The 22,789-nt window shown below is 37.7% G+C and overlaps 2 protein-coding genes across 3 annotated transcripts; one reads left to right on the top strand and one right to left on the bottom strand.

Annotated features, from left to right (window-relative positions):
- Nucleotides 1–9,106: 9,106 nt before the first annotated feature.
- Nucleotides 9,107–10,362, bottom strand: LOC132172302 (uncharacterized). 2 transcript variants are annotated; one of them, XM_059583778.1, is made up of 2 exons: nucleotides 9,986–10,362; nucleotides 9,107–9,879 (listed from the first exon to the last, which is right to left on the bottom strand). In XM_059583778.1, the coding sequence occupies exon 2, from the start codon at nucleotides 9,820–9,822 to the stop codon at nucleotides 9,196–9,198; it is 627 nt and encodes a 208-aa protein (XP_059439761.1). In that variant the 5' UTR covers nucleotides 9,823–9,879; nucleotides 9,986–10,362; the 3' UTR covers nucleotides 9,107–9,195. The 2 variants fall into 2 exon arrangements, with proteins under 2 accessions (XP_059439761.1, XP_059439760.1); XM_059583777.1 differs by lacking the exon at nucleotides 9,986–10,362 and having other exon boundaries at nucleotides 9,107–9,975.
- Nucleotides 10,363–16,878: 6,516 nt separating this feature from the next.
- On the top strand, nucleotides 16,879–18,365 carry LOC132173016 (plastid-lipid-associated protein, chloroplastic-like). The gene is made up of 3 exons (XM_059584580.1): nucleotides 16,879–17,440; nucleotides 17,576–17,771; nucleotides 17,892–18,365. The coding sequence occupies exons 1-3, from the start codon at nucleotides 16,974–16,976 to the stop codon at nucleotides 18,204–18,206; spliced, it is 978 nt and encodes a 325-aa protein (XP_059440563.1). The 5' UTR covers nucleotides 16,879–16,973; the 3' UTR covers nucleotides 18,207–18,365.
- The last annotated feature ends 4,424 nt before the right edge of the window (nucleotides 18,366–22,789 follow it).

Genomic DNA, 22,789 nt, shown 5'->3' with positions numbered 1-22,789 from the left:
CCATAGTTTCTGATGCAAATTCGGTTGTTAAATCGAAGACATTCTTTTGGGAAATTTAGTCAATGACAGGACAGAGAAAGAAGTGTACGTCTGGTCATTTGTTTGAAAATTTGATCCGAACAACGTGCCCAAGAAGTCCAATATTGTTTGAATGGAGACTACTGTATATATAAACGGGAATATATATATTATTGTAAGATAATTAAAAGCATTTATGCTATTCTACTTTTAGATGATCAATGCCTTTCCGATTGCGACCAGTACGTTTATGACTTGAAAAGACCAACCTTTTTTTTTTTCGTATAAAGTAATGATGTTTCATGTTTGTATGTAGAAATATTTGTCAAAATAATAATATTTTAATTCTATTTTCCTATTTATGTCACATGGATACAGTTTGCTGACGAATTTTGTTTTTACAGTTATTTTTTCATTAGCAGACTTATATATTTTCTATAATAAAACATCTGGTAATTACTAATTAATCTATATTGAAAATGATCATCGAAGTGGCCATGAAGTAAAAGAGCTAATGTGATATGCATAACCGAAAGGGCAAATGAGATGTGTGTATGATGATTAAGTAATTTTTTTTATGGATTTAAATTTTTTGAATAAATTGTGATTTAATATATTATCATAGCAAATATTTTGAGTTTAAATTTTGTTTTCATCATTACGTACATCTCATTATAATTAAATATTCTACCTATATATTCAACCTTAAATATTATTAATTCACAATGCTAAGCCCCTAGTACTGTTAATGTCATCTCATTATCATTATTATTATTATTATAATATTTTTATGAATTTGTAATTTATTCATCGGGAAAATTATATTTTACTCCCCCAAAATTTGGGACGATTTACAATTCGACCTTCAAAATTTCAATTTTGGCAATCCACCCCCTCCAAAATTTCAAATTTTTGCAATTTGACAAATTATATCCAAAACTTCCCATACTGCCCTTAAATTTTTTATTTTTTATAAAAAAAAATTTTTAAAAAAAATTCGGTGTGGCTACGCCATTTGGCCATTTTTGCATCCCCAAATTTGTTCTTTGTTCTTTGTTTTTTTTTTTTTTTTTGTAAAAAATAAAAATTAGAGGCAATATGGAAATTTTGAAATAATATTGGTCGAATTGCAAATATTTGAAACTTTAGGGGGGTGAATTGCCAAAATTGAAACTTTGAAGGTCAAATTGCAAATCGTTCCAAACTTTAGGATGGTAAAGTGTAATTTTTCCTTATTCATCCAAAGAGAGGAGAACTTTGCACACTAGAAGCTATAGCTCAACTGCAAAACGAACTAATGCTTGGGTAAAATGAATGATCCTCACGGGAAGGGGAGGAATAAAAATTTTCGGTGGAGGGTAAAAAATTAATGTTAAAAGGCCTATTTCATAAAAGTACATGTAATTTCAAAAGGGTTTTTACAACTTTTGTGGGGGACTCCAACGTAGATTGATGAGATAAGAATCTTTAGCAATTTAGGTAGTAAATACGTGAGAGTTTTTATAAGACCCATTTGTCTGACCAAGAGAACGGGCTGCTGACACAGACTATCGTACAACAAAAATGTTGAGACCTTTATGGGTCTCAAACTTTATGGTCAAGGGTTGAGCACATTTGTCATTTGACTTGTTTGTATACGCAACATAGCACATGTGAATGCAACAGAAACAAACAGTGTCAATAAAAGTTTTTGGATCAAGTTCCAGATTCCACGAATTTTTATTTTGTTAGCTTTACGAATTCTCTGGTTCATCACCTCCAGTCTCCCAATAATGCAAGGTTCTGATACTTCTTATCATGAGCTCATCCATGTTGTAGTCATCAGCGATGACAAAGATAGGACTTGCTCTTGATCTTCTCCTCCCTTTTTCTCAGTAGTCCTTATCGTTCACCTTTGAAATTTGAAATTAGCATTAGGAGTTATGACATACCATTCGAATTGTTTCTCACTGATGGTACTGTTTGTTTACCAGGAAAAGACATTTTCTGAAAAATCCTATTATCATACGTACCTACTTTTTTTTTTTAATTGAAAAGGGGAAAAGGTTACAATGGGGTATACCGTATACGTACCTACTTCACATGTAATGTTTTGTGGATCTTAAGTTGTCGAGGATGTGGATCCCACTTCAGCCAGGCCTCCCTCCTTCCATTTGGCTCTATATGAAGTCCATTTGGACCATTTCTTTCTTTCATAGCTAGAATCCACATAGAATTTATTTTACATATATCTAAGAGTAGATCACAGAATTATGATTATAAATGTCCTCAAGGGGCTCAATTGGTTGTTATCAACGCCTCATGAAGTAGAGGTCATTAGTTCGAATCCCACCTCCCCTATCCCTTGTATGGACATGTCAAAAAGAATTATGATTATAATATAACAACAAATAATTGTTAAAATAATGGTTAAGTGATTAAATTTATATCTTCCTATCAGCTAAAGCTTTTGGGATAACTGGTAATTTAACATGGTATCAGAGCCAAAGGTCAATTTCCCACATGTGAGGGGGAATGTTAAAGTAATGATTAAGTGATTAAATTTACCTATTTCTATCAGTTTAAACTTTTAGGATAACTGGTAATTTAACAAGAATGTCATAGAAAAACTTAGGTTTTCCCCTTATATCAATACCAAAATCAATTAAAGCAAGTGTAAAATGTATCAATAAAAATTAAGATTTTGATAATGAAGTAAAATTCTTTTGAATATCTCTTTTGAATGTAAAAACTGATAAGTGCCAAATTTTGGATATTTTGACCCATTTATTTACATTAGTTAATCTTTTAACAGTGTCGTTATTTAATGTTTTGTGTTTTTAGCGTTTTGTAGGTAGCTGAAGAAAAACTACAACTTTAAAAGAAAAAATGCAAAGTTTGAAAGATATTGATGAGCATGAAAAACCATCAATCGAACTTCAAAGATATCCACTATAAAAGAGTTAGGTTACAGACTGATTTTACTAACAAAACGACCAATTCACCTTCCACTACATTCGCTCCAGAACTTCTGGTTTTCTTCCATACGGACCACATTCAGGAACTAACCTTCTTCGCTTCAACCCAAGACTCTGGTAAGCTCTTCCGTGGTTAATTTGAATGAGGAGAATCAAACTATATATGAGAACTTTAGAACATTTTTAACTCAAAATTAAACAAAGTTAAACCTTCATCCAATTGATCTTAATTAAAACATGGGATGTGATTTTGGCCCCCAGGCTAGGCCCCAACCGTTAGATTATTCTTTTTTTCTTTTTAAAGCTAATATATAGTATTGGATGATTGGATTAGGAGGGTAAGATTCGTTTCAAAAAGGGAAAGATTAATAATTAATTTATTTGAGTTGAGCACCAATCTAAACCTTGACATTGGTTGAAAACCGAATATTTTGCTAATTATCTAATTAATTAAACCTAGCTATAGGAATATAGCTAGGAATACATAAACGTGTAAGTAAACAGTATTTGACACCATGTGTTATAAACTTATAATTGTTTAGCATTCTATAAAATTATTAAAATCCAATTACCAGCTGCACGAATATAAATGGGAAACTAAAATGAAAGCCTCTCCCACTCAAATCAAATCAAATCTATCCTTAGATTCTTGATAAGCTCCTTCAAAAGCATGCTCTCGGCGTGCCTACATATATATATATTCTATGGATACAGTACTTCATGTGAGCCCACCTGACAAATATCAAATAGCCGTCAATGGTCCAAATCAAGTACACATGTGCAAAGATCACTAAATCAGAGCACCCTTCGCTTGATAAAAATTCTTTGTTAGTAGGTTGTTCGAATTACCACAAGTGAGTAGTAGCGGAGTCAAACATTTTATATTGAGAGTATTGTTAAAATTTTGTTGGCGTCTTAAAATTTTTTTTCACGCTTAAAATTTTGTAATTCACACAATATATGCATCACAAAAAAATATCTATAAAATTTCATAAATATGTGCTCAGATTGATATATTAGAAATGTAACATGTCAGCACTATATCAAAAAGACAGAAATACAAAAAAAAAAAAAAAAAAAAGGTGTCTAAAAATGCACTTTACGGTCTCTTAAAAGTACAAAATCATCGAGTATATATCGAATCTAAATCGAAAAATCCATTTCGATTTAGATGCCTATGGGATTTTCCATTTCTGGATAACCAGACTCCATAGATAAATACATATAGGTTTACTAACTTTTATTCAATTTTTTAGGCAACCAATGTCCAAACATAAGATAATTAAACGAAAACAGCAAAAAAATTACAAATAGAAAAGATAAATATGTGAGAATTAATAATTAGAGAGATCAGATCAAGACCTAATTTGGTAGCTGCATCATCGAGTTTGATCATTCCCACCCCACGCCCAGTGCACCACACAACCTTAAGAAACTGATAAAATAACTCGAAAAATTCAAAATTAAAACTAGGTAAAAGAAAGAAACTAGAATAAAAATCTAACACATAAGCGACTGAGAGTCAGAGATGAGGAGTTATTTTGCTTGGTGATGATAATGGTGGCATCTAGACAAGATATGGGACAAAAGATCCTCAATCCCACATTGCTTGACAACCATATTGAAGACAACAAGGTAGACACTGTGTTGAGAAGTAATGGTAGTACTAATAATATTGGGGGTGCCGTGTCTTGGGTAATGGGTAGGTAAAAAGATTTTTTTTCTTTTTTTTAAATTTTACAGTGGGAAAATAAAAAATTAAAACAATCTTTGGCGGCACCCGCAAAGAGTACTGTGGCTCCGTCATTGGTTAAGTGATCTTAAGAAAATTTTCATCATGAAGTTGGGCATATATTAGTGTAGGTTCGACTCTCCGCAATGGAGAATCACTCACACAAGTCTGATTAGTATTAGCCATCTTAAAAACTACTATTGTCCTTGTGGGACTAGCTATTTAGGCTAGGTGGTTTTAAGGGAGTGCATGCGATTTTTACTGTATAAGTCTCTCTTGAACAATTCTCAGCGAGTAAATACTACCACCGTAATCACAGATTCACACCAAGTTAAAATAGTTACAGTTGATCACTATTTTGAATAGTTTAAGATGTAGAACTCATTTACTTACTCAGAGTAAATAAGTCCGGCCCGTAACTTACCTTTCACTTAAACTACCTAGATTTTTGTAGATATATATAACTATTTTTTTTTTTTTTAATTTTTTTTTTTCACTTGAATCCGTGGTTTTACCAATAAATATTTCAATCATATGATTTAGAATGGATAAATCATATGTGGGTCCATCTAACGTGCATTTTATGGGAGACCGAATATCAAGCTTGGAATTATGCAAGAAAGCAAATTAATTAACATAAAAAGTTCTTGTGATTAGAGATTTCTGCTCTCCCGGAGGATAGGGCAGAGTCTTCTGATTAGATTGAACACCATGTTCTTTGCTTTTTAGAAGAATGAGGGAATCTTAGCAAAAAAGAAATAAAAAGGAAAATTCATGGGACCATCTCATAGATCTGCAGTTGACTTCGGTCCATGAAGGTGGTGAGTTAAACCCTTGTCGATCAATAGCAATTAAGACTTGTACTTTTGGACAAAATATATATATTAGTTTTGAAGCCATTATTATGTATTTTATTTTAGTGGTCTAATAGTTTACTTATCCGGATTGCTAGTAATTTAGAGGGTAATTATGAAAGTATTAATATAGGCTCACATACCCAAACATAAGAAGGGCCTTATAAAAATTATCTCACATGAACAGCAAATTATATTGAGAATTCGGATGGATCTGATCACTTGTTGTAGTTGTAGTTTTGAGTTTGAGGTTGGGATCTTTCTTCTTATTCTTATTATCTTCTTTTTTTTTTTTTTTTTTTTTTTTTTCATAAAAGATATGATTTGGACCATGAAACTAGCTTCTTGTGATAATAATGATCATAATGATACACTCCGGCATCCACGGGCGAGCTTGAGTGGCATGATTACACATTGACTAATGAAGTAATGATAGAAGTGATTTGATTTCAATAGTTGAGTTGTATCATGATAATCATGTACTCAATTTGTTTCATAATATAAATATATAGATGAGAACTTATAACCTAGGGACGCACATTTTATTGAAACAAAATAAACGTAACATTTTTTTTTTAAATGACTTTAAAAAACTTACTATTATTGACAGTGCTGGTTTAGCGGTCACAAAATTTTTTTTATAGGGTTGGACATGTATTAGGGTGTAGATTCAATTGTCTGCAATAGAGAATTACTCACACAAGCCTAATTAGTATTGACCACCTTGAGAACCACTAATGTTCTAGTGACGCTCGGTTAGGTTATGACTCAATTAGTCTTAAGGGAGTACCTACAATACCTGTCGTCTAAGTCTCTCCTTCTAAACAATTTCTAACATGTAGGTGTTGCCATAATCACTGTTTGTAACGACCTAGGAAAAAGCGCTAGTCACATCTGCGCTATTACCCCAAAAGGACTAGTCAATTTAGAGTTTCCCTATAATTCATTATAAAGCCCAGTTTCACCTAGTAACTAGGCAATGTGAGACTTAGCACCTATGACTATCTTTATAAACTGCCCACTCTATGTGAGCTTCTTCTCATCTTCCCAATATGGGACCGGGGTATTACAAATTCCCCCTCTTAAATTCCTGACGTCCTCGTCAGGGCTACGTCATGTAGTGCTCTAATACGTACCACATGGCCTGGCGTTAATGACCTAGGAAAAAGCGCTAGCCACATCTGCGCTATTACCCCAAAAGGACTAGTCAATTTAGAGTTTCCCTATAATTCATTATAAAGCCCAGTTTCACCTAGTAACTAGGCAATGTGGGACTTAGCACCTATGACTATCTTTATAAACTACCCACTCTATGTGGGCTTCTTCTCATCTTCCCAATATGGGACCGGGGTATTACACTGTTAGATCGCAAAAATTGCAAAAAATTATCTCAGAGTAGAGCATTTGAGAGAGGAGTATTTTGTTGGATTCCTTTAGACCGCTTGTGGTTTCTGAATCAAATTGTAATTGGGACTATCAATGGCCTTCCAATGTGCCAAAAAGTTATGAGAATCTTGAAAGCAATTCGGCAACAATTGTTCTGTAAACTGCAATTAACATGCCTTCCAAAACTAAACGTACCCAGCTAGGATCCCAGCTGGGGCATCAGCAATCAGCATCAAACAAAAAGAGATAGAGATTGGCATTGCAGTGTACTTTTTATTTCGATCAAGCTGCTTGCTGAGACCACATAATTGGAACAAGGAACAAAAGATCAGCTTTCCCAAAAGTAAAAATGTTTCTGATGCAAATCGAACACACCTCCCCACTTACTCACCCTCTAAAAAAAGAAGCTTTTTCCTTCCTCTTCCTTCTGCACATACCTTGCACGTATCAATAAAACATCCATTTCAAACACACTCGCAATCACATGGTTCCCCTTCGCATTTCAATTATGCCCACATTGATCACAAGCCTCACTCTCTCTCTCTCTCTCTCTCCAAAGCTCGTGCTTATCATGATGCTCACTTTTCACGCACGCATGCATACATGCATTATTAGTTAATGAATGTAGTCACGATAAGCAGCAACATTTTAAGCACTCAACTAGAGAGAGAGAGAGAGAGAGAGAGAGAGAGAGAGGTTTGCGTCAACTTGAGCAAGTTGGCAATCCAGCAAAATTTCGTGACATGAGACGTAATATGAGATTTATGTCAAGTTAGAATTGCGTTGAGTAGTTTAGTTAAAGGCTCCTGTGATGATGTACGTGAGGATAATTATTTCCTCTTCCCTACGTACTCTTTTTAACTTTCCAAAAAGCACGACCAACAAAAGAAAACCAAAGATTATCAAACCAGATAAAACATACAGGGCCAATAAATTTTAACAGTTGAAATATATAATTTATTTAATTAAATAGGTCAAGTTATAGTATACGTACCTATATAGTCTTTTATACCTATAGTTCGAAACAATCCAAACTCGACACGTGAATACAAATTGTTAGTCTTAAACTCATTCTATTTAAGTTGACATATCTCTAAAATGCATGTATTTGAAAAATAACACCTTTGAAAAAGTATCAAAAGAAAATAACCAATAGATGAATAACACTGGCTTCTTTGGCCTAATGACTACACCTTTAAAGATGAAGGCTTCTTTACAAAAAGAAAAAAAAGATGAAGGCTTCTGATTTGAGCCATTATGGGTGTCCAGAATTGATGGATCAAGGTTCTTTTGTTAGAGGGAGTCACAGCCATATCAAATTTATATATAATAACTGAACTTTGGACCAATCAAAAGGTCCACATACAATATCACTATATCAGAACAAGCCCAGTTAAATTTGCTGAGATTCAACAATATCTCAGCTAGAGATACTCATCCCAATTAAATCCAAAATATTATCCAGGCTCAACTTCAATTTGGGTAAGGCTAGAGCATGAATGCTCCAAGGCCCAAATATTTAGTGATGCCCAATTATCTCGTATCATTGCAAGGAGCAAGAATATGTTAAGCCCATACTTTAATGTGAAAGCTTTGGTCCAACTCTTTTTTTTTTTTGAGTGTATATTAACTTGATTCCAATTCCATAAGTCACATATTTTATGTGTTGAATAATGAACATAAATTTTTTTCAAATCAGTTTTGGAGGAAATATCTTTCAATTCATGTAAAATAGTGTCAAGTGTACACTATAAAAAAAATAATTTTTTCTTGACCGGAAATTTCTGACGTTTTATGGTGTTTGACACGTCTGAAATTTTTTCTAACATGTGTTGACTGTCGAAAGTATAGGGATCAGTATTTATAGACATGTCTATAAATACTTAAAATGCACATTAAATTCTTAACCTTGATCATTAATAGCAGTTTACTAACTTAAACTAAATTTAATGTGTTTGTTAAATGTTTATAGACACTTAGCATTATTTTATATGAGTTGAAAAATATTTCTTTTAGACTGATTTAGAGAAAATTTATGTCTTTTGAATAATTTGAACCCACAAGAAAAAATGTTAGAATCCTTTAGAAATGAAGATGAAAATTTTCACATAAAGAACGATAAATAGCAATAAATTCATCAAATTCATGTTCCACATAATTATATATAAGCCCATACTGAAATCCTTTATAAAATTTTCCTCCCAATAAAGACACTCACACGGATCACGAGGCACTGTGGCCACTGATCTTAGAAGATATCGAGGATCTCGAGGATCGAACGGTTGCAGAGGGGACAAGAGCCTCGATTCAACCACAGCTCCCTCGAACACACCCTGCAAAAAGTGTGCCCACATGGGATGAACGCTGCCCCTTTCTTCCGCACCATGCACACGCAGCACACTGAATCACTGCCCAGCTCTCCGGGTACTTTCTCTTTCTGCATCGCCTCCCCCTCATCTCCACCGACCGCTGTTTCCTCAAGCAGCCTCATCAACGATACTCTCAACGGTGTTCCCGGTGCGGTTCCAGTATCCATCTGGTTATCACCCGTGGGTTCCCCAGCCATTGCCTCCGGTTCCTGCGATGCCTGCTCCGGTTCGTACGACGCCCGGAAGTGTCGCTCCGCCGCCAGAGCCGCCGCCAAGTTCATACCCGAACCAGACGGAACCGGTTCCGTACAAGCAGGGTCCGAACTTCTCTCCGGCAGATCCTGACCCTCATAGATCACCTGTTCTTGTTGACTTTCTTCGTCTTCGTCGTCGCCTCTCACCGTGTTGGCTCCGAAGCCCCATTTTGCGCCGCAACAGCCCATCCCCTTCAATCCCAGCCGTTCCTTCAGACTCCTCCGCCTCCTCGCTCCATCCACGCCGTCCATTTCCTCCCTCAGAAAACACAGAATCGTTCTCGTCTCCCTTTCTCTTACCACCGATTCCTGCAACATGACACCGAGTTGACTCATTTTCACGCAAACCCAGAAGCCAAAAACGAATAAAAACACATAGAAAGGTTTTCGTGTGTGGATTATTAATAAGACCTACAGGATTGGATCAGAGTGAGTGAAGGGCGGCTTATCAATGGAAATCCCGTGAGCTTCTTCAAGGACCAGCAAAACCCCACCTCTTAAGTTTTAATTCACAGAAGCGAAAGTGACAATACCATACAGGGAGCAATGGGGTCCAAAAAAAACAGTATTTTTCATATTTGAGAGGTCAATAAAGACTGGGTCTGGGTCTATGAGGTCATAGCCAGCTCCGTATTTTGAGAGTCTGAGAAGGCTAAGGACAATTATAGAAGAAGAAGAATAAGAATAAGAAGAAGAAGATAACAAAAGGGAGAGAATTGGGTACTTTCCAGAGTTTCTTCTCTTCTTTCTTCTTGGCTTGTCTTGAACTTGGAGCAAGAGGAGCAATTTTTCTTTTAGTTTTTTTGTCAACTTTAATATTAAAGAAGTACTATAATAAGTAGCTTTGTAGTTTTCGTTCCTTAAAGATGCTGTTCGCCGGCCTGTAAACGAAGTCAAAAGCCATTGAAGCCGGCGCGTGAACCTAGGTTTTGCCATGTGGCATTTCTCATTGGCGTACGTAAGTAGAATCATATTACAGTACGACCTAACCATTTTTTTTGTTCTCTTTTATATAGTATCTGTTTATAATGTTCAAGCTAACCGGAATCTTTAGGTGGGTGTTTGGTTTTGGTTTATATGTGTGATCTGTACGTAAATGGTTTTGATGTTTGAAAGTTGGAAGATTTAAGAAGCGATTACCTGGAAGAAGTTGAAGCTGCTGCTCGGGCTTCGTCCACGGCACAGGATTTGGTGTTCTTGACCAATGAGAATACACGACACACGACAACTTTGACTTTGAGTATGGTTTTGGCAAGGCATTGCTACCCGATAAAAGAATCACCACCGGAGAAGAATCATAGAGAACGAGTGAATCAACTCTTATATTACGTGAAAATTAGAGACAAAAATGATAAGAGGAGGAAAAAAAATTAAAACTAAATTGGAAACCAAAAATATAATATAAAATCGAAATAAACAAAGAAATTGGAGACAATGATTTTCAGGTGGTTGGTGCCGACATCCATCACAGTCCAAAATGTTACATTTTTCTTTTATTTCTTAATTTTTTTTTAATTTTTTTTTTTTTTTTTTTTTATCAATACAAAATACTTATATTTATAAAAGAATTGAAATAGGTAAAGTTGAAGATAAGTACAGTAATCAAATCAATTAAATTTAATGGTATTCGAATTTGATTACGATCAATCCTAACTCTAGCGGCTGGAAGCCACACTTCATGAAGCGGAGGTCGAAAGATTGAATCTTTCTCCCCCATTTCCCTCCAACATGTCAAAAATAAAAAATACAAAATTATTCGAATAGGGAGGATTTTCTTAAAATTTGACGAAAATAAACCGTTTAAGGGTATGCAGTATCCCCTTTTCCCCCTCTCTCGCTTTGAATAAAATAAATTAAAAAAAGAAAAAAAAAATGGGTATGCGGTTCATCTACTCGCACCATTTAATATTATATTATTATATATATAATTCATATCTAATTTTGTGTTTTTTTTTTTTCCCCTCTTTCAGTGGTGAAATTTCTTTTTCGGATTCGGCTTACATACTGTTATTTTACATGTATGTTGTAGTAAAAACAACGGTTAAGATTGAATTTCAAAGTTGACTTACTTTTAGAAGCTTTTAATAAGAAGAAGAAAATGAAAAGAGATTTTGAGAGATTCAATCTTAACCATTGCTTTTATTACAGCATACATGATAACAACATGTAAACCAGATCCTCTTTCACCTTTGCTCCACTTGAGGAGGTCGGTGCTCAACCAACGGCTCTCATATGTTTGGGCCTTAGGCTGATGGGTCCACCATACATATTGGTAAGTTTCTTATTAAAAAAAAAAAAAAAAAATTATCATTTAAGCTAATCGGATGCTCACGATAATAAAATAATTATTTTTAAGAATCACAAATCCCTCCCTAAGCACCCAAAAAAATTGTTTTTTATTTTATTTTATTTTCCCTTCAAACGAAAGTTAATCCACTGATTGTGCCAACAATGAGAAGTTTGCTTTCCAGCAATGTCGGATGAGCCATTAATTCTTTCTCCAGCCCAAGGGAAAGAAGAAGAAAAGAGTGAATTACCTTTTTTTTGAAAGGGAAAAGGAATAACCAACAGTAACTATTGATTAAAAAAGTGGGATTTATAATCTAATGGGGCTTAAACTTTTACTTTTTCACTCAATTTCACAAGTGGACTCTTTTTCAGGTGGATTAAATTGTAAATAAAGTAGGCATGTTATCATCATCAAAAAACTCATCCTACCATGATTAAAGCTCTTCTTAATTCTAGTTAATGTCGATCATGACAATCTGAAAGTCAATCATATGATTAATACCCTGTTAATTATCTTTTTTGAGGTCAATGATTGGCATGGTTGGTCCATGATCTCCAACCAATGACAAAGACTTTTTTGTTGGCACCAACCAGAATATGGGGTACCAAGAAGTCATCAAAATCTGCAATTTTTCCGAAATTTTAAATAGTTTTTCGGCTTGAATGATATGACATTTTGTGTTAGGTGGACAATTTCGTGTCAGATTTTGATCAAGTACTTTGTCTGTTCTCGAGCTGGACTTGGTTAGTATTTCATAACTCAATCAAATCTAAACTCATGATTAGGTTTGGTACCAACAAATAAACAATGCCTCAAGTCAATAGAAACTATTTTTTCCCCCATCTCTTTTTTTCCTGAACTTTTATAATCATACTAAGATTAGGATAATAGTAATCTTAGAAATCATGCTAATTAAGGATCTATTATTGTTAAAATAAAAATTTTCAAGAATTGATTGACCAAGGTGAAATATAAAAAGAATAAAAGTTGATATCATGTGTAATTCTATACAGATAGACATTACATTGAAAAAAATGTTATGAGTATCAAAAGAAATATGCTAGAAATTACACGTTTATCCCACCACTATCTTATCCTGCTGAACTGCAAGCCTGCAAGTGCCAATTGGCCTTTAGGTCAGATCTTGTTTTTTTTTTTAAAAGTAAATTATGAGAGACGATTGGTACATGACACATTAGCATGGTATGAGCGTGGTGTGATAAATGTGTGATCAATAACATTTCGTAATAGTAATGTACAAATCACACTTGTAGGCTTGTAGCCCACTTTGCTGATGTGACATTACCAATAAGTCTTTTGATTAGCCATTAATATATATATATATATTCTGTTTTGTATAAGATGGGCTATTACAATTATACGCCCAAAAGATATAGAAGTGGAGGTGTTCATGGGGCAGCCCATGATTCCATAGGGCTCTTTTCGGTATCTTCTAACAAGACTCTTAAGCGGCTTGCACGTGGCTCAGCTTATTTTGGTGTTCCTGTTTTCTTGCTTGCCCTAAGCCCGGCCCAAGCATAATATTCTATTAAATTACCAAGTAAGAACAATATAATTAAATTAATAATAGGAAAATGCTACAGTGTTCTACTATTGTCTTTCTGGTCTTAGGTGAAAATTATTTTATAAAAACCAAGTAAGAGAAAATTGGGAAGGGATACCAAGAATTAAATGCTAAACATCTCAAATTTTTGTTCTAAAAGTTGGTTCCCAAATAATATATCACCATCCTATGAATTGGTGACACATTTTTCTAAAATAATAAATTTCATGAAATGGTGACACATAGTTTAGGAACCAACTTTTGAAAAGAAAATTTGAAATGTGTAGTACTTATCAAAATTAAAATACCAAAAAAAGAAAAAGGAAAGCTCTCCAATAATAGACCAAAAACTGAAGTAACAATGTAGAAATACATATAAATGTACAAAAGTGTTGAATGACTCTCTATCCTGTTTGCTAGAGAGAGAGGCTCTAACTTCTCTCTAGAAAAACCTTTTCCACCTCCTTGTGAGGGCTTTCCACCTCCTTTGTGAGGGCTTTTCACCTCCTTGTGAGGGCTTTTAGGGGAGGAGGATTGGTTCTTTTCCTTTCCTCCTCCCCTCTTTCTTCTTTTCTTCCTCTGTTCTCCTTCCCGCTATTGATCTTTGTAGTGTTTTTTTGTTGTTTTCGTTCAGTCCAGATGCGCCGGCATCCTCCCTTTTCAGCTCTCAGCGGCCGCAGCTCCGCCAACGTCACCGGGTCTGTTGTAGGTTTTAGATCTCGTTTTTTCAAAACTAGATCTACTATTTTCTACCAGGCTTTTGGCACCACGCGCCTCTCCACTGTGGCCTCCGGCATCCCATCTTTCAAACGCCGTATGCCACTCTCCGCTCCGATCACCACGCGCCGGAGCGTGGTCCACACTTACTGGCGCGTGTGTTCCACGCTCCGGTCAGCGTGTACCACCTTCTGTTTTCCAGCCATGGCTGCTGCTTTCCGGTTGTTTTTTTGTGTTTTTGTAATTTCTTTTGTAATTCTGTTGTTTTTTGTTTTGGGTTATTGTCTCCCTGTTTTTTCATGGTCAGATCTAGACGTGGAGGCTTTTGTAACTAATTTGGTGTTGGTACCTCTCTCTGCATCAGTCCCTCCTTCGGACTTCAACAGTGCATATTCGACTTCAGCCTCTTTTCGGTGGTTGATGTTGTTACCTAGTGGGGGTTCAGATAGGTTCGCCTTAATCTGGACCCATTTTGCTTCTGTAACCGCTTTGTGCGGCCCTTTGAGAGGACCGGGACATTTGTTTGTCCCATTTCCTACGCTTTGTTATTATTTCTGCACTGTTGTTGGTTGTTTTGGGTTTGTTGTTGGGGAGCCCATCCCACTTTTAGTTTCAGGATTGCCCATTCTTTCTTCCTTTCGGATCAGGAATGGGAAAGATCCTCCCTTGTAACCCTTTTCTCTAAAAAAAAAAAAAAAAAAAAAAACAAAATGTAGAAATACATATAAATAGTAGGAATTAGCTAGAAAATGAGCCAAATAAATGGCTCGATCCTCTTTGTAGAGGTGCCTAAAGCGAATAATGAAGTAAAAGGGGCAAGAACCTTGAGAGGTCTTGCAACCCTTCCTATACCCCAGCAAGGAAACTGCAATAATGAACGGAGGGTAGCTGAAGGAAGAAAGACACTATCAAAATCCGAAAGAGGCACCCATGAAGAGGGAGTACATGGGAGGCTAACACCCACAAAACCCAAGAACCACAATAGAAAATACAGAAAAGTAAAGCAAATAAGGGAAATACAAAGACAACAAAATAGCAGTATGCCAGTATATTTGTTAAACATACTGTTGATGAAGTCCCTGAAGTTCCTGTTACTGCGATCGATTGCAGTTCCTCTAAGCGATCGAGCGTACATGTAACGGCTACTAATCCTGAAGCCTCTAGTAGTGCGATCGAGCGCACTAACTACAAGACAAAAGTCTTTGATAGCGCGATCGATCTCACATGTGCATCCTGAACCCTCTGGTAGTGCAATCGAGCGCACTCACTACAATGTAAAAGTCTTTGATAGTGCGATCGATCACACACGCGATCATCTGAAATCTTTTAGTCTTACTGCATCTCTTTCTTCTAATGCAAACAAATAACTCTTTAAGTCATATGTTTGTATTCTACTTCTCTTGTTCTCTTGTTATTACTTTCATATTAGTATTAAGTCTTATGTTAAGATTATGTTATTAGTTTTTGAATTCATATCAACTTATGTTATCAAAGTTGGTGATGGATTATAATTGTATTTTCTATTCTATTTAATCTTATAAGAAAGCAGCACAAATTATTCTGTAAAATTACGTTCTCTAACAACTTTTTTAATATTTACGATGGTAAAAGCAGAAAAACTACGTACAAAAGACCCAACAAACAGCTGTATGGGCGGCGGAAGAGTCTGGAATAGAGATATTTTGTGAAATTTGTGGAAACCCCCAGAAAGTTCAAGAATTAGAATCCGACAAAATAGATGTTTGTTTGAATGTCCACCTCATACGACCTTCCTTTGGATTCTTTACCTCCAAGACACAAAATCTTTCAGAGTCAGCCAAGTTGTCATCCACGTGTCAAAAGGATGTCCAACAATTAGTGTCCCTTGTATCGGAGCACCCATCTCTTTTCCTCCAAGACACGAATTCTTCATTGTTTATAAAGATCTCCACTAGTGGGAGAAAATGATCATTTGACTAATGCACAAATAGATATGTACAAGTTTTATATAATAAAAGGCTTTAAAATATTACCACAATCAATTACTAGTTTATTTTGAAAAAATATATTGAAACAAAGACCCTAATCTAAAATAATTATTACAACGGTAGTTAGGTTTTTGAATTGGCTAATTTAGTAACAAAATACTTTTGTTTACAATTCGTTTGGAAGAGGTGTTCATAGAAGACCCACCAAAATACTTGTTTGCAACCTCGTCTGAAGAGTGTTCGAACGAGCTAAGTTTCTCATAGGTTTCAAGAGGCTCTTCAACAATCGTGTCTGCAATTGGTCAAAATGATGTTGGTTTCATAGACCCTCAAAGAAGCTCGTTGGCAATCTTATCCATAGTTAGTCTGCACAAACTAAGTCGGCAATCTCGTTTACTCATGATTAATCTAATTGTGTCTGGATGAGTAAAGACCTTGTACAGATGCAGACTAAGTTTTGTAATTTATCTTGATTTAGTTTATATTTCATTAGACTAAGGTCTCTTCTAGTCTATATATCCGGAATCTAAGAGAGTTTTTAAAATCTAGATAATTTAATAATTAATTAGAAGTTCTTAAGCTACTGCAATACAAAAAAAACAAACAAACAAAACAAAAAACAAATTGTCAATAATCCCGACAGTAAAATTGCTGGGATCCACTGCGGCCAGAGAGTCAAACAAATAGGTCGGCACTGCAGCAGCCAACTTCAAATCAATTTAAATCAAGTCTCTGAACTACACGTGGAGTTAACATTTCGTTTCATTCAGAAATTATACTTGAATATATACTACTTGCTCCTCTGTTTTAGGTTCTGCGTTCATAAAACTCTCTGTTTTCTGTCCAATTAAAGAAACAGATCAAAATGGCTTCTGTTTCTTTCTTGAACCAATTCCCATGCAAGACCCTCTCAGTACCCCAATCCATTTCTAAGCCAGCAAATTTCGCGCCGAATTCAGTCAAAATCGGCCCGAAACGAATCGGGAAATCATGCATTCGGGCTTGGGAGTTCGTCCAAGAGCGACCGAGTTTCCGGGTCCGGGCGGCGAAAGATGACGAGTTGAGCCCGGAGAAGGAGGAGGGTCCATCTGCGGCAGGGTCTTCGGTGGGGGCGGCGGTGGTGGAGGAGGTGGAAAAGCTGGCGGGGCCAAGCGATGTTGATAAGCTGAAGAAGCCGCTGGTGGACTCGTTCTGCGGGACGGATCGGGGGCTGAAAGCGACGAGAGAGACAAGAGCGGAGATCGTGGAGCGCATCACGCAGCTGGAGGCGAAGAATCCAACACCGGCGCCGACTGAGGCCTTGGCTCTGCTCAATGGCAAATGGATTCTCAAGTAAGTTTATGCCTGGTTGAGCTTGTCTTTTACGAACAAAGCGGGAAACTTGTTGATGGAATTGAGTATTATATTATAGTTTTTTGGTCACAATCTTATTGCTTGTGGTGACTTTGAACTTTATGTGTGGAGCAGGTACACATCTTCTGAAGGATTGTTCCCATTGTTGTCAGGGAGTATACTGCCCTTACTAACGGTGGAGGAAATATCACAGACAATTTACTCAGAGAATTCTACCGTCCAGAACTGTGTCACGTTTTCTGGGCCATTGGCTACAGCTTCAGTTAAAACCAATTCCAAGTTTGACGTTCGAAGTCCAAAGAGTATGCAGGTTTGTTTACTTTTGACTAATATTCCATCTCTTCGTCTTCCAAATGCTTTCTGCAGTGATAGATTTTGAAGCTTTGGATTCTGCTCTAAATTAGTCCTTCCCTTTTCTCCTTTCATTCAGATCAAGTTGGAAGAAGGTATAATTGGGACTCCCCAATTGATTGACTCGATAGAGATACCAGAAGATATGGAATTTTTGGGACAAAAGATTGACCTCACACCCTTCAAGGGCTTGATCAACTCTATTCAAGAGACAGCTTCATCCGTTGCGAAGACCATTTCCAGCCAACCACCAGTGAAGTTCTCTATTCCAAACAGCAAGGATGGATCATGGTTGCTTACCACATACCTTGATGAAGAACTTCGAATTTCAAGGGGAGAGGGTGGCAGCGTCTTCGTGCTCATCAAGGAAGGCAGCCCCCTCCTAACGCCATGAGCAAACTCAAATGTTCTTATACTTACCATCCTGCTTCTCAAAATACACTATACGTGGTAAACCTATGGTGATATATCCAATAAACTAGATCTGTAATTCTGTGTTTTTAGAGATGAAACGGTGGATCTATAATTTAAATTGATTTTCAGTTTTAGATAATTCTGACCGCGAGACTCTCCCCAGATAGACAAAAATTAGCTGCAAATTGATTTGTAAATCTAATAAGGTGACATTTCTTAGCAAATACATGTTACCTTATTAAATTGGCTTGTAGAAATTATCTATAAACCAGTTTGTAGCTAATTTTTGTCCGTGTATTAATATAGGGACATTAGATCCATAATCAAAATGTTTTAACTAGAGATATCAAATGTCCAGCTCCCACCTCTGAATTTAGTGGAACATTTATTTGGTTGGAAATTACACTTATCTCTCATTCTATTATAATTTATAATTTAGATTACATCATATTAAAAATTGGAGAGATGGAATTGAGATTTTCTAATTTTATAAGTATTCTCAAGACGCGTAGAAGTTAAGGGGCATTTTGTGAAGTTTTTCATATGATTTTTATTACTATTTTTTTATAAAAAAAATGGGTTAACCTTTTTGGTACCTGGGTTTTAATGTTTTTATTATTTTTTTTTTTACTAGGTTTTAAAACATGACAAAACTAGTACCTTTTTTTTTTTTACTTTATTAGGCGTGGTCCACTGCCGATTGAGCTACCCCTTGGGGACACAAAACTAGTACCTGAGATATGGGAAAAGACCAAATCACCAACTCCGTTAATTTGCATCAGTCTCCCACTTATGGAAGTCCATATCATTGCCACGTAATCGCGTTATATCACGACACGTGTCCATCTAAAAAAAAAAAAAAAAATCTAAACGGTAAATCCACTTTGGTATAACATTAAACAAAAAGTTAAATAATTTGATCTCCTTCTTCAAACGGAAGCTTCCTTCTCCAAACCAAACGGTTTTCTCCTTCGTCTTCAAACCAAAAAAAAAAAAACCAAAAACCTGAAATCAAACCAATTTGAAACAACTCATTAAAACATTTTGAACACACCCTTCGTCTTCCTCACTGTTGATGCACAGTTTTCCAAAAGATGACGTGGCACGCCTGCCGAGTTTGAGTTGAACCAACTCCCGAACAGTTTGACTGCACAACAAAAAAGAAAGAAGGATCGAAGTGACCGGGGGTGAGCCGGCGTGGGCACTCCGATGCCTAAGTCAGAATGGGAAAAGATGCTAGTAACAACTATCGAGCTCAAATTATGAGAGTTGTGATTACCTTTGCTTTTGATCATATGACTTGTATTTATAGGCATTGGAGAGAATTTGATTTCCCACTTATTAAGGAATCTTATCCCTTGATATCGGCTAAACAAACATTTGAATGAAAAGATCATGTTTGTTAGTTCTTCCACGATTTGAGCAACTTGAGATCAGAGGATCAACTTCGTAATCTTTTAAAATATCAGAGTTATCCCTTTTACTGCGACTTAAATGTCCTGAGTTATTCTCGGACTTCATGGTCTCAGCTAGGGGTTGCCTCGGATTGGAGGTCTCGGATCTCAAGAGTAGTCCTCGTCTCAGATCACTTGAGTAGGTCTCGTCTCGGATCACTTGAGAAGGTCTCGTCTCGGATCACTTGAGAAGGTCTCGGACTTGGGCCTTTTGAGTAGGTCTCGGACTTGGGCCTTTTGAGTAGGTCTCGGACTTGGGCCTCTTCTGGCTGGGCCCAAGGACTGCTCAATAAATGGTAAGCTAGTTCATGACCTAACAGTTACCCCCCAATTTCGAAGTTTGTAGAACTAAAGAAATTTCATGTTTTGATGGAATGAACCGAGGCCAGCTTTTCTTAAGAGAGATTCCAAGACAGTCAACGTCTTTCCGACTCCGTTCCGGATTAATCAGGCGGCAAAATTTGAAATTTAAATTTCAGATTCAAAATTTAAATTTCAAATCTTGGGGGGTAAATTCAAATTCAAATTTCAAATATTAGGGGGGAATTTTGACTCTCGACATTCCAGGTGTCGGTTGAAATTTTGAGACCCTATCGCCTCATTAATGCTGGCTTACACGTGTCATCTGCAGGCGGCGTCGGTTGAGCTTCCGAGGCCCCGTCGCTTCTTCGCATATTTAATGCCCCTGCCATCGAGTCATATCCCTTTAAATAGGCGGTTAGCACTTATCTTACTCATTCCTCTTTCGTCTCTTCAGAACTTATTTCTCCTTTCTAGCTTTTTTCTCTTTTGCTTCCCCTCTACTGAAAATAACCTATCATCATGTCTGGCGACGAAGGATCGGGTTCTGATGGTCTCGGAGGTAACACTTACCCAGCTTGCTGGCGGTCGGAATTAACTAAGGCTGACGAAGCCAGAATCCGAGAGGAATGTTTCATTCCCAAGTCAGTGAAACTTCGGTTTGATGAAGAGCAAATGGGTGCCATTGTGCGTGGAGACGCACATGAAGTTTGCTTATACGAGACCATGTTTCGCTCGGGTTTCCGTCTGCCTTTCCCAAGGGTGGTGAGGGAGTTACTGGGTCTCATAAATCTTGCTCCGCACCAGATTGTGCCAAATGGCTGGAGAGTTCTCTACGCTTGCATTTTGCTCTGGCCTCTGGCCCTTGGCCCAAACCATTACCTTTCTGCCAGAGAGTTTTTGTGGTTCTATCGGCTTCAGAAGAACCCAAGGTGTGAGGGTTTATACAACTTCCAGTCTCGGAAGGGAAAGTTTATACACATGGATGGCAAGTATTCCAGTAATCACCGGTGGAAGGCTAAGTACTTCTTCGCCACTGGTCAGTGGGAATTTCACCCTACTGAAACTGCTGAAGGTCCAAGGGTACCACGGGAGACAAGTGTTCCTGCCAAGAATGCTCCTAAGGAACCGACTCTTAATGAGGACGAACTAAAACGCGTAGATAAAATCGCAGCATGGGCCCGGAGACACGAAGGCTCGATGTTCTACACCAAGTTAATGGAAACTTTTTCTGAAGGAAAGGGTATCGAGGACTTTAATGGAGGTGCTGGTGAAAAAAGAAAGAGACCTGCCTCCGTGGTCGTCCGAGACCCAAACCTCGCCGCCTCGGGTCCTCCAGCTGCCAACACTCGAGGCGCTACCCCCCGGAAGTCTCGTCTCGAGAAAGGCAAGGGCAAAATGGTTGAACAGCCCAAACAGAAAGATATCCCCCTTCAAACAGGCAGGGCTTTAAAAATACGTGGGGATCCAGTCCCACCTATGGTTCCCCAGTTTCGAACCACTGGGCCCTTGAAAATGGATGCCAAGGCTAAAAAGCCTAGCACTCCTCCTCGGGCAACCAGAGTTTTGAAGTTGGTCGATGAGCCTGAGGATTTGGAGGTCCCTCAGCCAGAAAAAAAGAAACCAAAGAAGGTGGCTGAAATGAAAGTGCAAGACCAGCTTGCTAACTTTTTGGCTGCCAGGAGAAAGGCGGGTCCTAAGCCCGTGGTCAGATCCGCTGCGGAAGTCGAGGCCTTCCTTGCTAACGAGCCCATCTCAGCTCGGCCGCTAAACGCTACACCTCTCGACTCCACAGGAGCTGCTGCAGATAATGCTATCCCTATTGGGTCCTTATCATTCCAGCCTCTTGGTTCAAACATCCAACACATTTTGGATGACATAGAACTGGAGGAAACTTCTGAGGCCTCAGTAGGGATGGTTCAGGAGGGGACCAAGGAGCATACTGCCACGGTTCAGGAAGGAGAAGTAAGGGTGTTATCACCCATCGTTGAAGCCGAGCACATGGATCAGGCTTCAAAGCCTGTCGAGGCCTGTCAGCCGACTCCTCCCAATGCTAAGAAGGCCTCTACTGCCAAGACGGCTTTCAGTACCGAGAAGGCCTCTGCGGTAAGTGCCGAGACCTCCTCTTCGTCCGAGTCGCTTGTGAGACCCGAGGGGGTAGATTGGACAGTTGGCGGACCCCTTGCTACGCTTGGTGGCGATTTGAAGGGCAATCCTTTCCAGGCCTTAGTGGATTTGATTCCTCATGAGGGTCTCATAATGAAACGTGACACCTCTGCTCGGGGCATGGCTGAGCAAATGCTCTTCAACCAACTCGTCGTAAGTTTTCTGATTCTTACCTTAATTTGTTTTCCTTGATATGCATATGCTAACTGAATTTTTCACAGGGTCTCATGAGGTCGTTGATACAGTACTGTTACTTTCGAAAGACAGTACAGGATTCAGCTTCTGAAATTAGTCGCCTTAAAGACAAGGTCACCGAACTGGAGGCCAAGAATGCGGAACTGAAGAAAGTCACTGTGGCGCAAGACGAGGAGCTGTTAACCTCAGGCCAGGAGCAGTCTAAATTGCTGGCCGAGACCTCTGAAGCTGCTGCGGCTCGGGCAAGGGCTGAATTAAAGATTAACGATCTGCTAACTGAAATTGAAGGCCTCCGAAATAAAGTGAACCGCCTGCAAGAGGATAACTCCATTGCTAAGGAGGACTTCAATCAATTGGAAGAAACACATGCAGGGGTCTCGGATCAGCTAAAATTGGCCCAAAATGAGGTCTCGGATCTGAAGGGTCTAGTGGCCGAGACGAGTGAAGC

The sequence above is a fragment of the Corylus avellana genome, chromosome ca2, assembly GCF_901000735.1.
Source record: "Corylus avellana chromosome ca2, CavTom2PMs-1.0".
NCBI classification, from domain to species: domain Eukaryota; kingdom Viridiplantae; phylum Streptophyta; class Magnoliopsida; order Fagales; family Betulaceae; genus Corylus; species Corylus avellana.
Note: the sequence above shows the minus strand (reverse complement) of the source record. Positions and strands in the feature narration are given on the sequence as shown.